The following is a 15,809-nucleotide window of genomic DNA, read 5'->3' on the forward strand; positions in this document are numbered from 1 at the left end:
GATTGTCACGACTCATACAGACATGAGTAATTTAGCCAGGTATTTTGTTGTCCAGATAAGTAATAAATTTTTAAAGGATAATTTGCATATTTTGGAAACACTGTTGGTCCATATCAATATAAACATGGTGTGTTTGCATTTGTATAATTTATGTTTTATTGTACTCAGAGAAAATTTGATTTGAGGCATTTTGATGTTTTTGACTTCTTCCTCTGACTTTGTTTACCTTCCTGAAGCCACCATTCTTGAATTAAATTTGATCAGACGTTATAGTAGATTAGCTTACATTTACAAATTGTATTGATTACAAGATATTTTTTAAAGTGTTGTATTAAGCCCATTGTAATATTCAAGGTTCATATAATTTTGCAAAGTTAATAATATTAATAATAATAATAATGATAATAATAATAATAATAATAATAATAATAATAATTAATAATAGGTTCCACTCTGCAGTGTAGTACTTTTGAAAGAGCAATGGGTAAACTGAAGTCGTGTGCATTTGCAACAAGCACATTGGAGAGAATGTAGGCATACCTTTATGCTACTTTCATGTACTGTGACTGAAATTCCATTATATGTGGCACTGGGGAAACAATGTGCAGCTTAAAGCAGATGGCTGATTGAAATCGCTGTTCATATGTGCTTAAAACCATGAAATTGAACTTGTATGAAAAGTTCATTAACTTTAGCCATTACCCTAATGAAAAAGGGAAAATGAATTTTGCCAAAGTAGGCAATACTAGCATCTAACAGTACAATGAATAAAACTTTTATCAGCCGGCTATTAGATCCTCTGATGTGGCAGCCAGTTAAACTATTGGAGGAAGAACTAGGAAAACCCAGGGAAGAACCACTGCTCCATGGGAAGCTACTGCCATGTGTTCTCACATATCCACATAGGCCTAGCCTGAGACTTGAAATCACATGGGCAGAGGTGAGATGACAATAATCAGTAAAACGCAAGCACTTTAGACCAGTCTGCCACCCAGGGCTCTGTACATAACATACCAGTCTATGTAAATGTACAAGTCTTAGAGCAAACAGAGTGAATAAAAGATGACAGAATCAAATAATAATTATCAGTTTATGGCATATCTGTATTTGTGTTTAATTTCATGCCAGCTGTGTGCAGTGTTAACAGATAATGATATAGATTTTCAGGCCATGGCACCAGAAAACAATTGAATATTTATGTGCCTGGTTTTGGAATTTTAATATTATTTTGAGCATCAGTTCATTAAATATTGTGATTTATTTTTTTACACACTTTGTAAAGATTTTGGAGAAAGCCACATACCATGAATACATTTGTAAACATAAACAACCTTCTTTAGTTTATTCTGTCATGGATGTCATCTAATGTAATTGAAAATAAATATTCCAAGAAATTTCCCATGGTGCATCTGGAGGGATATGCATAGCTCATTTTGTAACTTTAAGATTCTTTAGATGCAATTTAGAATAGTTCCTCCAAATTGTTGCACATCGGTCCATATTAGGTCACATGTACGAATTGAAATAAAACACTATGATATCATGGAGTAAGTACCTGGTACAAGTATTTTTAGCTCGATAGGTTACAGACCAAAAGAGCTTTTGAGATAGCCTGTTGCTTGTCATCAGTTTGTCTATTAGAATAAATTTGTTATTGCTACTACTTCTAAACTACATTTATCCCATTGTCACAGTGCTGCTTGTTCATCCAGTATGGTCTCCATAGGGTTTACATGAAAAGACTTTTTAGGATATTTAATTGGTCCTAAATGCAAATGGTGCCAGTCTCATATTAAATATGGCTGCAATAATGGCCATATTGAAATCTTGTTATCACTTGTTACAGCTATGGTCCAAAACTAAGTAGAAGAAAAGAGTAAAAATGAACAAGATGAATAAAATGCAACAATTTTTTTTCTTCTGGAATACAAAGTGAAAATTTAAAAAGAATTTTTCAAATGGTCCTCTAGTTTTATCACAATTCCTAAAGTATAGAATATTCTGAATGAATTCAAGTGGTGTTCCAAATGAATTCCAGTTTTGAATGTGTTGATACACCAGTAGCCCATTATTTAGTCAATTATCTGAAAGGGGGTGTGTGTGTATGTGTGTGTGTGTGTGTGTGTGTGTGTGTGTGTGAGAGAGAGAGAGACAGAGAGATATTTTAAAAATAATTAATTCCTTTTTATGTAGTTCAGAAATTTGAACAGTAAACATATTTTCATTTATTTAACTATGGCTTTGTAGATTTATGTTGGAGAAAATAAGAACAGCAAATATAATCTAGAATATGATGAAATCATCAGGCCAGGAGATAAGGGGCTACATATGAAGTGGGCTGGTCTTACACATACCATTCTAAAAAAGAAACTGCTGTTATTTTGGAAGAGTCACTATAATTTATACAATGTAAAAGTTTTTTTTCCTAGCATTAGTTGTTTCAGTTTTCTTAAATTTCCACAGGATTACTGTTCAGATCAGAACCTATTTTAAACTCCCTTGACCGTCATTTGTTTTAATAATATATCACTTCTGCATACATATAAGGAGCTAGTCATTTGTGTGCCAACTTTTTTTTGAGAGTCATTTAATTACAAGCATTTGCCATAACTGAGGATGAAACCTTACATATTTACCTTTTAATGAGATTCTGTTAAATCTTGCTTACCTAAAACTGGTCAAATGAAAATATAGCACCCATCCTAAATACTTGTCAGGTTTTTACTTCTCCAGTGGTATCAAACAATATTTCCATTTTTTTATGTTAGGTATTGTCTACCATAATTCAGCAGAACTAAGCTACCTATATGGTTATGGTCAGTTTGCAACCTGCTACATACAATCCTCTTAACATGAATTTATGTCTGTACTAGTGGCTCCTTACCTTTTTCAATGGAACTATGACATAATTAGACCTCTCATTTAACTATTACTGCCCTGCTGTGGCTATAAATTACCAGCTGAACTATGCCTGTGGACACATGCTCCTAATGCTTACACCCTCAATTCTTCATTGAAAAGACTTATTAACCTAATTACACAATGAATTAATGGTTTTTACTTCTTGTCCTAACTACATTTACTTTGCTAATTAGCGATTTAATGACGTACATTTCCAGACATAGAAAACTCAATTCACAGCATACATAGTACAAATTGTTTAAGACAGATAATTTACTTCTCACCAAAAATGCATGAAACCATTTTGATACATGATTTCTGATACATACAAACCAACTAAATCCTAACTTATTCGTATAATAAATGTATCATACAACATTTGAGACAAAATTCATGCAAACAATTATTTTTGAACTCAAGGAAAATTGAAGCATGAATTTAAAATGAATACATTCAACAAATAAGTAAAAACTTGCATCAATGAACATACACTGTATGCAGTGGAGACTGGAACCTTTCTTTGAAGTCTAATCTCTCACCTTTTGTGTCCCTCATTTTCTGTCATGTGCTCCTTTGACAATTTAACAGGAAAAGTACTTTTTACTAATTTTCAGAGGCAAATTCTAGCTTGAATCAGAAACTTGGGCTAATTTTGCAAAGGAAATTTCTTAAAAGTCTGAGTTCCATCTGGGAATACACCCCACCCCTTCTTTAGCTTAGCCAATCATAATTATTTTCTTTGCTTGCCAAAACTTTTATCACTCCCATCAAAGTCAGAATAAGCCTCTCTAGGCCTCATTTATTAATAATTATTCTGTAAAATATCATTTTATGACACCAGTTTCAAATTTTCCTAAATTTTTCTCTGGTTTGATTTAGCTCTTGTCATTGACCTTACACTGACATATCTGTCTGTTATTGAATGAACTCTAATTAAAATTCAGTTCATGCCCCAAACAGAGCAGATTCCATCCTTCACAAGCAGTAATTTATTGTGAGCCAAGCCTATACATTGATCCTGATATTTGTGTCACTCGAACCAGACAGAATGTACTGTGAAATTATCTCTACAAAATTTTGCAACATTTCAAGTTCATTTGCAAGGTAACCAACTTTTTCCAAGATCAGTTTCTGCACTTTGCTGCTAACACTAGGTTTCAGCGAATTCCAACTTTTTAATAGGAGATGTACTCTGACCTTCCATCCAAACATAGCTGTCCAAACATAGGGTCAAAAAGGACAAAGGAAACTTGTGAATACATTCCATCCTAAAATATCTTGTCCATGCTGAAAAGAATTGCTGTCTTCTTCAGTTTAGAACCTTTGCTCATGCATGAAGCCACACTTTGCGTTACCATTGTATTAACTTATTAGTCCAGTTTGTTAAACAGTAATTCAGTTTAGAAGAAAAAGAAATGTCACCTGTTGAAAAACATCTGTGGTATGATTTTCAGAAGGTGTATGCCAGGGAATAATACAGCAATAATCTTGTGTATTACTATGGAAGCTTCTGTTGTATTAGTTGCATAGAGGGTGGTACTGCAGATGGGTATGAATGTATTTTGAAGTATTTTATGCACCTCAGTATAGTAATGGCTGTATGGTGCCAACTACATTTAGATAAATAGCAGCATGGTCACGAGATTGATGCTGTGGACTGTTGGTCAGAGGGTTGTAGGTTTGGCTCCATCTATAATCAGTTAATGATGTTGTGCCCTTGAGCATGTCTCTGGTTGACCCTCACAGTAAATGTGTTTACAGTAAATGTGTTTTTGCTTTAGCAAGATGTTTTGACCACTAATGGACTGGGGTCCCATGAAAGAAAGGTCATGCATTATTGCAGCTGCTTCGTGAGCTGAAAAGTGGGACAAACTCCATGTAATAATAAATCTTTATAGAAAGAGGTGATAGTATGTGTTTCCTCTGAACTAGACTTTGTCATAATGCTTTTTGCAAGAAGATGATAAACCGTATTTACTTATGTGTTAGTCATCTTATGGCACTTGTTTAAGCTCGAATAAACAGTAACACAAGAAAGAGTGAAAACAACAAAGTGTGAAAAAATACAGTAATTTATTTCCCTGGAAAAATTCGGTAAAAAATGTAAAAATATGAACCTACGGTTATATAGAATCAAATCCAAAAATAATCCAAGAATAATCCACGAATAAAATTTTAGTAGTTCTAATAACAAAATGTTCAACTGATTACATGAGTACATGTATCTTCCAGAAAAAAAACAACTGAATTAATCCTTTTGAATCCAAGTAATTTGAATTAACTCCAAACAGCAAAACATACAACTAACAGTTTAAAAGCCCAGCTTCTACTGAGATTAATTCTCCAAAACATGGGTTATATGGTCTTTCTAAAATGTAAACAAGGGCCGCATGGTCATCTCCTCGAAGCCTCTAAAAACTATGTTCTTGTTAAAGGTCATGTACATGCAGTGAGACACCCTGACAAAAACTTATCATTTTACTCTAAGAAATAAAATAAAAATTGTTTACATATTAAACCCGAAATCCCATCATGACCTCGACAACAACCAATCATTTTAAAATAGAACTTGTTTACGATGGTTGCTACAAATTTTGAAACAAGGTCATGATTTAGATCAACACCTGGTGTTTATAAACTAACAGCTAAGGTCAAACTATTTTCTGAAAATATTACCATCTCAAGTGAATAAATTTACATTACAATATCATGTAATGAAAAATAAAAAAATTGTAAAACTGATAATTAAATTGAAATAAACACAGATTAAATCAGATACAACCAAATCAAATATACAAAACAGTTAGGTTCAGCTTCAGACTGCAGAGATCCAGATCTTCCTGCACATAATGCACAAGCAGATCCATGTCTGCAGTTTGTTATGGATACTCAGTAGAACAACCAACATAGACCATATATATTTTTATATATGTTTAAAATATTTGGATTAGTGGTTCTGTAAATTTTGGCAAGCTTCTAATTTCAATCAGGAGTCAGCGATAAGAGATCACAACCTTTATTTTGTTTCCATATGTCCCTTTGTAATTCTGGGCTTTATTGCTTTATAATGAAAACAGAAAGTTTCTTGATTTTGCCAACTTTATTTTGCAGTGAGTTTGTTTATAGAGGTCATATTGGCAATGCTAGGTAGGGATCAATAAGGGGCATCAAGAGTGGTATCTTATTTAATAGATACCTTGCTGCTAATTTATCCTGATCCAATCAGTGCTTCATTTGCTCACTGGTACATCAGAACTACATGGCAAATCCAGATACCATGTATGCTCACATTTAAGGCAAGACCAGCTGCAAAATGCACAGATCCCGATCTGGTGTTGCTTAATGTGCTGACAGATCTGAGTTTTGCATCTTGTTTGGAGTAATCAGAAGAACAAACAGTATAGACCCTGATCTGCAGGTGCATTAAGCTATGGCAGATCATGATTTATGTTGTGTGCAGATTTATATAATTTATATCCGAGTATAAACGGTAACTGAGTATTTCAGCTTTGGTATACAGCCAGTATTGATTCAAAAGCAATACATCATGTAATTATAATTTCATGATTCTGTATTTGTTCATATGTGATTTGTGCCCATCAGCAGCATGATAGATCTAGATGTACTACATGTGCTGGTCTGGGTGTATTCTCTATGTTCAACCAACAGCTTTATGGGAATAGTGTAGGATATACCATAATAGCTGCAGGTGATGCATGGTGCAATGGTACATTATGGTTTATCTAGTTTGAAGTTGTAAATAACTTTTATTTGGGTCCATATTGGTTGAGATTGTTGTGTGCTGTTGGCTATTATGTCTGGATGATTTGTTGTGTGCTGTTGGTTATTATGTCTGGATATGATGTGTGTTGTTTGTTATTGTGTCCAGATACGTTTACCATAGCTTGATCATATATCTTTCAGTCAAGTGACTTGTGCAGATATTGTTGGGCAATTGGAAAGCCTTTATAATAATGAAGCCTTTATAATAACTTGGTGCCTTAGGGGAAAAAAACCCCACTTCAATTTGTTAGTTTTCTTATCATTTGGGAGGCAATTTGTATTTCATAAATTGCAACAGGTCTGGACTTTATATTGGCTGTAATGACCAAATATTGGTTCATCCATGCCATTGGAAGTTAAATGCCTTTGGTTGCATAACCTTTGCCAGGGACTGGAATAAGAATGTTGGAAGTCAGGTCAAGAACAGAGTATAATAATACTGCAGATATATATATTTGATTAAGGAAATTTATGTTCATTTACATGAGACTTGATGCTTTTTATTAAAGGGAATTCAGCTACAGTAAAACTGCTTGAGCATCTACAGGCAGTCTTATTTCCCATTTGTATGGTTTGGTGTTTTACACATGATACATGTGACAAAACCAGGATTTCAAACCAGTATATTTACAAGTTTTGATCAGTATTTTGGATTCTAATACAGTAGGTTTTTTGTTAATTGTTTCAAATTTTATGTTCTATAGGGGGATTGAAAACAAAATAAATGCATTATTTTCTGTTAAGCCTTCGGCCTCACATGTATACATAGCATGTTACTGTGTCATTGGTGGGAACAGGTACTCTTCAAAGAAAAGGATTTTTTTTATATATATCATTTACATGATGTGTCACCTGAAGCTGGGTCCCCCACTTGTCAATCAAGAATTCGGAATGACCTTAGAGTTCACTCTTATGACAAAGCCTTTAGGGATATACAAAATCTTGTTGCTGCAGGCATTATGTCATTTGTCCAATAAGCAGAATTACTAAAGTCTCAGATTGCCAATAATGAAAAAGCAAAGATCCAAATTTCAGATGCTATTACCCTTATAGGTCAGGTACAATATCTTGTCTCCCTCAGAAGGAGGTATATGATTTGACCATATTTGAAAAGGAAATATTCAGATCTTTGTAATATTCATACCCCCATAACGTCCATACTTTTTGGGGACGATGTGGCCAAGGAAGTTAAAAGATGTGACACTGGGTTTGCACTTGCGAAAGAAAATTTTGCCCACATTCACAGAGGTTTCAATAAGGCTGTGATGCTTGAGTGCTCAAAATACGTACAGTTATCAATACCGAATTCCAAGAGAGGAAGGAGACCTGCATATACTAGTCCCCCAAACGAGCCCACAATCTATAGAGATAAGTTCTGTGGGAAAACTTAAACACTGTATTGCTGTATGGAATAATATTACTTGTGATCTATTTTGCAAACAGTTTCGGGGTACAAAATAGAGTTCGGTTCCATTCCTTTCCAGTCCTTTTTTCCAAAAGAAATTCATGTTTTGAATGAGCAGGGAACCATAATATCCAAGGAAATCACTAAACTTCTACACGTAGGAGCTGAAGTTCCATCCACATGGGAGAGTAATTTCTTTCGAACATTTTTATTGTTCCCAAACCTAATGGAAAATTTCAGCCAGTTATTAACCTGAAACAGTTGAATAAATTTGTTCATTATGAACATTTTAAGCAAGAAACGTTTCATATTGTTTTAGATCCTATCCAGAAAATTGATTTTTTTATTTCTTTTGATCTAAAGGATGCTTATTTTAGTATTCCAATACATATAGATTATCAGATGTTTCTAAAGTTTACTTGGAACGGTCAACTTTTTCAGTTTGTATGTTTACCTTTTCGGCTTTCCTCTGCTTCAGGAGTTTTCATTAAGATCCTAAAACTCATTTATGCTTGGTTTAGGCAGCAGTGCATTAGGTGTTCCTATTATATTGATGACTCATTGAATTTAGATGGTGATGGTCACATTTGCTTGCAAACCACATGGACTATGAGACATAAAAATCTCTTGGTTTCACTGTCATTCTCAAAAAATCAATGCTTATTCCATCTCAGCGAATTACCTTTTTTTGGTTTTGTGTTAGACTCTGTACAGTTGAAGGTTTTTCTTACTGAGGAGAAAGTTGAAATGATCCATGTCTTTGCGAAGAAGCTCATTGATAGAAAGTATGTTAGAGTACAAGAGTTGGCATCATTTATTGATATGCTTATTAATACCTTTTATGCAATCCTGGAAGCCCCAATGCACTACAGGTATTTGAAACATGATAAAATAAAAGGCCTTAGTGAAAACAAAAATTTTGATAGTACAGTACAGTTATCTCCACAGAGTGTCCACTAACTTCAATGGTGGTATCTAAATGTTGCAGACAGGAATGGGAAATCTATCAGACAAGACAAGATTGCTTTTACTATTCAAACTTTTGCATCACTCTCAGGGTGGGAAGCTTATGTACTTGATTCAAACAAATCAATCTCTGGTAGACCATTTTTTCCATTAGTTATCTGGAGTTGTTAGCAATTTCTTATGCCATACATGCTTTTCATTCAGGTCACAGAAATGAGATTCAGTCTGACAACATGTGCTATCTTGTATATTAATAATATGGGTGGAATGGCATCGATTAAATTGGATTAGCTAGCCAGACAGATTTGGGAATGGTATTCGGAAAGGGAAATATTCATATCTGCAGTCCATATTGGTGGCAAACATAAAATAAAGGCAGATTATCTGTCAAGTAATCTTTCTGACTCCACCGAATGGATGCTAAAGAAATAAAATTTTAAAGATTGTGTGCATAGACTTTTGTCCCAGACAGAGATCTTTTTGCATCTAGATTAAACTGTCAGTTAAAGAAGTTCACCTTCTGGTTTCCAGAACCAGGTATTTTTTTAAATTGATGCCTTTTTTTTCTCCTGGCATGATTTAATCCCATACATTTCCCCCTTTTTTTATCTTGTTAGGAAAATATTGAATAAAATTATTGTTGATAATGTTAGTAAAGCACTCTTAATTATTCCACATTAGATATCACAATCCTGGTTTCCCTTACTCTTGTCATGTTTAATTTCTATTTCCAATTAGAATTCTAAGGCACAAAAATATACTGACTTCCACACAATGGTCAAACCCATCCTCTAGGGAATACCCTATCTTTAATCACAGTGACTATATCAGGAGATTGTTAAAAAACCAAGGACTTCCACCAACAGCTTTGGACAGCATTAATAATTCATGGAGATCAGGAACAACTAGAAAATATAATTTGGCATGGAAAAAATTTAACTTTTGGGTTAAGATCAGGAAAATTAATCCCTTTTGTGTCTCTGAGGTAACAGTTATCTCATACTTAGATTTTTTGGTAACTGAAGGTAAGTCTTATAGTATCGTGAATACTCTAAAGGCAATGTTGCTTACTACTTTGAGAATGTTTGATAATACATGGTGTCTCAACCCTTTGCTGATTAATAGATACGTGAAAGGACTGTTTAACAAAAGTCCACCAAAACCAAGATATGTTGACACTTGGGATGTAAACCTAGTCTCAAAATACTGTGTACCCTTTTTTCTTTGGAAACTATATCTTTACGGTTATTAACAATGAAACTGGTTGCTCTCATTTCTTTAACTAAACTCAAAAAGCACAAACTCTAAAATCTTTGAATTTACATAACATGACTTGTATGGCAGATAAAATAATATTCAATGTTTCAGATTTGTTGTAAACTTCAAGACAAGGTTAGAATTTCCAGTTGGAACTACAACATTATAAGGATGAGAAGCTTTGTGCTATGCATACTTTGTTGCATTATCTTGACAGGACTAAAAATCTTTGGAAATCTACTCAAGTTCTGATATCTTATTGTTCCTATAGAGCCGTGATATCTAGTACTATTGCAAGATGGTTAAAAATGGTTTTAGAACAATCAGGAATTTATTCGTCTAAATTCAAAACTCATACAGAACTGCTGCAGCATCAGCTGCTTTCAGACAAGGCTGTTCCTTGCACAATATTTTGAAAACAGCAGACTGGACATCAGTAAAGACTTTTCACGTCTAAGGGATATTCAGACTAATAGTAAGGGTTTTGCTGAAGCAGTTATTAATAGCATATAAATTTGTTTGATTATGATTTACAGGTTAACCTGTGTTTCCTTTTCCTATTGATTTTTTTAGCAGATGTTTTGTTGTCAATCTTTAAAGATGCTATTTATACATGTGAGGCCGAAGGCTTTACGGAAAATAATGAACCCCTAATCCAAGCATTTGTGAAGGATGAGGGGCATTATTGGAGTAAAGCGAGAGGCTGAGCATGTATACCCCCACCCACCCATTCTTTGTTGCCAGTTGAGGTTTTACTACAGTGTTTTTTTTTCACCTCCCTTCCTGTCTTACATAGACAACAAAACACTTAACATTAAAATATGAGATACCTCATGCGGGTGGCTTGTTTATATAGGACACATCATCTGACTGATAAAAAAGTTTCCTTTTCTTTGAAGAGCACCTGTTCCCACCAATGGTAGAGTAGCATGCTATATACACGTAATGACTCTCCAGCTTTACTTCAATAATTCCCCTCATTCCTTCACAAATGCTTGGATTAGGGGTTCATTTTGTGCCATAATATGTATTCTCTTCACGTCTAATAAACATAAATTTTTTAACATTAAAATTTTGATAGCAGTGTCTCAGTAATAAGAAACATCAGTCAGTATATTGTCAATTAATGAAAAAGGAAGAATTTGTTGATCATATTATTCACTGCAAAGTTTTTTTAAAAATAACTTCCAAATTAGCAATTTTAGTTTTCTTCACAAGATCACTTTCTGGTCTCCATTGATGACATTCAAGATGATTATTAAGCTTCACACTTAACAAGCTTTCCAGAAGTACATAGTTTTCTGGCCCAGATAAACCCTAGAATCACTGTATTTTGCGATGAATGAATGGAGAACTCTGTATCAGTATTAGAATGTTGTAATGTCAGGACAACTATGCTCAGCATGCAATAAAGTTCTGCTTCAGTTTTCCTGTCTCAGAGTTTGTAAGGTTGCTGACAGCTCTCCAATAGTCCTTTATGTTATGTTAGCCCCTGACATGGATTTCAGATGTATTCCTGAATCTCATTTTCAAGTGCGTCTTTCTTGTCATGGCTAAGATCCTAAAAGCTGTTGTCAGATTTAACCACTGAAATGAAAAAAAGGAAAACAAGAAAATATTTAGACTTTAAATAAACAATGAAAAAATATTTAGTGAATTTATGCTTTTATGAATAATTTATCCCAGCTTTAAAATTTATTATGTAATATTTCATAGCCAGTGTTTTCTCAGCATCAGAGAAAGCACATTTTGCCATGAATAGAGCAAAGTGTGCAAGAGTCGTCCTTTTAAATGTTATTCCTACATCTTGAGTAATACAGTAACAATTAAACAAGATCCTCCCCAATAAAAATACTTTAGCCTGCATTCCGAAATCATTTTATTATGGTCAATCTCATATTACTCTTCCCTCCACCCAAAAGTTAACAGATTTTCATCAAGGCTCAAAAGACATCATGGCCACCTTTTATTACTTCTAATATATATAAAAAAACACAAATTTGGCCTTAAGTTCCCCAAATTTCAAGAATAAGGTAATCAGTTAAAAGTTTTGTGTGTATATATGTCTGCTGTTCTTTAACAATTCAAACCTGATTACTCTGCATCATTTTACCAGTCATATTGTGGAAAATTTGTGGTCCCCAGTAGACTGGTTCTGGCTGGTTACTGTAATATGTTGATAGAACACTTAGAGATGCAGTGTTTTTTTTCCCCCAGTGTTTAAAAAATAATAAATTTTGATGTTAATTTTCAAAAGCAGTAGATTTCAATTATACAACAGTATGAGGACTAGAGGGCATTTAAAACAATATTATGTAGAATCACATATGTTTACAGTACAGCAACACAAGTATGTTTAGTGCCATGGCAATTAGATTAAAGTTATTTGTCCATGGACACATGGCTGGCAGTTGACTAAGGCTGATCTGATGGTCAAATTCCACCCCCACCCTCTTTTGGTCACAAATCTGGCATGCAAACCACTGAGCCATTATGGTTACTTTCCCATTTGTCAAATTTAGTCATATGTCATCATTGACTTGCAAACCACTAGAGTAAAATCATTTAGTTAATGAAGAAAATGACTAAATTATTTATTTCCTTGTACAGTAAACATTTCTTGCAATACCCCAAAAATACTGTGAATAAGCAAACATTTTGATAGGTATAATAGTATATCTTTTTAAGTTACCAGTCAGAGTTTTATAGTTTGACATTCATGGGTGTTATAATTTTATTAATTAGTCATTTAATTAATATTGTTATGTTTAATCTGTTACTTATTTTCACGAGTCCAAGAATTGCACTTATATATGGGATTTACTTCGCCCTGCATTTATTTTTGTGATCATTTCACCACGGACATTATGGTCATAATCATATTTCCTGGAAGTGTGTTTTAAACTCAAGTATGTAGGGCTGAAGATGATAGAAAAGATAAAGCCACTGTCAGAGTTAACAAGTCATTTTAAAAAGAATGTTGATTGTTGGATCTATGGTTTATTCAGGCACATGGATATGTTTGCAGTATTTCAAGCCACACATTACAGACCTTTCCATTGGAAAAATGTTACACGTTTACCTCCATGGTTACTTGTGGGGTTTAACACCATTTTTCAGTACATGATAGGCTATACATGGCGGCCAGTATTAATGGTGGAGGAAGAACCCAGGAAAACCCTGGAAAGAACCACCGACCCACGAAAAGCTACTGGCAAGCTTTCTCACATACCCACATTGGCTGAATCTTAGACTCGAACCGCCGCAGACAGAGGTGAGATGGCAGTGATCCGTAATGAAGAGCTCTTTACACCACTTGGCCACTCGAAGCCCCCTCCATGGTTACTGCATATGTCGCTATATATGTCTGCCATGAAGGTGCTGATTACAGGTACTATTTATGCATGTACCTGACCTCAGAAAGACTGAATTAACAAAAAGGCAACTCTGCAGTCAGTCATATTCCTTTATTACTTGGAGTAAACCTTATTTCTGCTTTGATTTGTACTCTCAAGGACAAGATTTTTTAAAGATCAAAATATAAGTAAACAATGAAGCTATAGGTGGTGTTTATATTTATGTATCAAGCAGACATTTTTGTTTCTGAAAACAAAGGCCACCAAAAAAGTGTACCATTTTATCATTCTTGGGGAGGTGGTAAGAAATCTGGCAGATGTACGGGACAAGGTTTGAAAGCTGTTTAAGAGTGAGTCTTTCTATTATCAATATTTGTCCAGTTAACAGTAATAAGAGCTTAATATTAATCAGTATTGTTTCATATTGTTTCAAACATATTGTTTCCTCATAGTATTGCTGTGTATGTAACAAGAAGCTCAAGAGAGACTTTATCACTTTAATATCAATTGCAGTTTTAATATCAATTGCAGTTTTGTGTTCATTGGCAATTTCTGTTGAGGAACAAAGATTTGATCAAGAAATATTATGATGCAGAACATTTTATACTTGTAATATTTACAAATAATGAATTGTATGCATGTGAAAAAAAGTATCACAGGAATGGCTTTGTTAAAAAATGTTAAAAATGAATCGATTTCTGTTCTGCAAAAATATCAAAATATGTAAAATTATTATCGGAATTTAAGGAATGCTTGGTTATTGTACATCATCTGAGTTTGCACATATAAAAAATAATTGGTTTACATCAGTTTATTACCAGTCTCCATAAAGCATATCAGATCCACCTAACTATAAAGTCAGTTAGCACATGTCAAAATGTGTGGCCATAAACTGGTGATTCATTTAATAGACCTTTAAAATTGGAAAATATGTAATTCATTTGTGGTGATTGGCTATTCAAAATAAATATTTCCTCATTGAATAATTATGATATATTTTTGTATTCCATTTCAGCCAGAAAATTTGTTATTAGCTAGCAAAGCGAAAGGAGCAGCAGTAAAATTGGCCGATTTTGGTTTGGCAATTGAAGTTCAAGGTGATCAACAGGCATGGTTTGGTAAGTATGCTGTAAGAAGAAATGCTGTAGTATCTTTAATTTAGTATCAAGGACCATTAACAAAAAAAGTTGTTTTGTTGTAATCTTTTGTTGAGCCACACACTAATGGGAAGTTAGACAAAGTCACTGTTAGAATGGAGTCTGCTATAGCAGTGGTGGCATTGTCATGAACAGTTTGTTAAGGTAGCTAATATTTATAAACTCCGTGACAGATTCTCATCATTCGTGGCATGAATCGTTGTGAAGCTGAGACAGACAGTTCATTCTCTGGCCTGTTCAATCATCCATGTGAAGTCAAGGTCACATTAAGAAAATTTGCATTAAAATCTTGGGCTTTTTTTTTTCTTCTTCATTTGTTTTATATTTCCAATACCCCATGGTGGATTTGCTTCATACTTCAGATGAATCCTTATACAGCTAAGACAATTCATTAGGTGACCTACAAGCTTACTCCTTTGACTTTAAGTCAAGCTAATGGTGATAGAAAATTTGCATTAAGACTTTTCTATTCTTTTCATTTGCTTTTATTTCCTAACTCTTTGTCTGAGCTTCTTCATACATGATGTATATCATTAGGAAGTTAAAACTTTTCATTCTGTGACGGAAACTCTTCTTTCATCTTCTGGTCAAAGTCATAAGAAGAGAAATTTTGCATTAAGAATTTGGTTTACAAAAATGTGTCATTTTCTTATATTGCCTAAATCCATTGATATAATTTGTTCATAAATTGGATTAATAATTATGAAGTTAAGACAATTCATTCTGTGACTTGCTCAGTTGCCCATTTTTACTTTGGGGCCAGGGTCACCTGTTGTACAACAATGCATTGATCATAAGCCTGCTATGCGGGGAATGTCCTTCTTGTCATTATTTTAACTTGTGAATTCTTGAAGGTAATTTTCTAGTGACTCACAGTGGTCTCATGTGAGGCTAGCCCTTCTGCTTTGAAAAGTTGACTTTATAGGACGAATTGCCTTTCATGAGGGGTGGGGGACAAAAAGGTAGAAGCCTGTATTTTTGGTT

The 15,809-nt window shown here is 34.0% G+C and overlaps 1 protein-coding gene across 7 annotated transcripts in view; it reads left to right on the forward strand.

Annotated features, from left to right (window-relative positions):
- Positions 1 to 15,809, forward strand: part of LOC149802889 (calcium/calmodulin-dependent protein kinase type II subunit delta-like) — a 298,291-nt gene that overhangs the window by 166,244 nt on the left and 116,238 nt on the right. For all 7 annotated transcript variants that reach the window (XM_089952362.1, XM_089952367.1, XM_089952361.1 and 4 more), the window contains exon 7: positions 14,684 to 14,786. In XM_089952362.1, the coding sequence (XP_089808488.1) occupies positions 14,684 to 14,786 (103 nt within the window). The remainder of the gene's footprint in view (positions 1 to 14,683; positions 14,787 to 15,809) is intronic.

This window comes from Sinohyriopsis cumingii, chromosome 3 (genome assembly GCF_028554795.1).
Source record: "Sinohyriopsis cumingii isolate HCF-2022 chromosome 3, ASM2855479v2, whole genome shotgun sequence".
In the NCBI taxonomy this organism is placed as follows: domain Eukaryota; kingdom Metazoa; phylum Mollusca; class Bivalvia; order Unionida; family Unionidae; genus Sinohyriopsis; species Sinohyriopsis cumingii.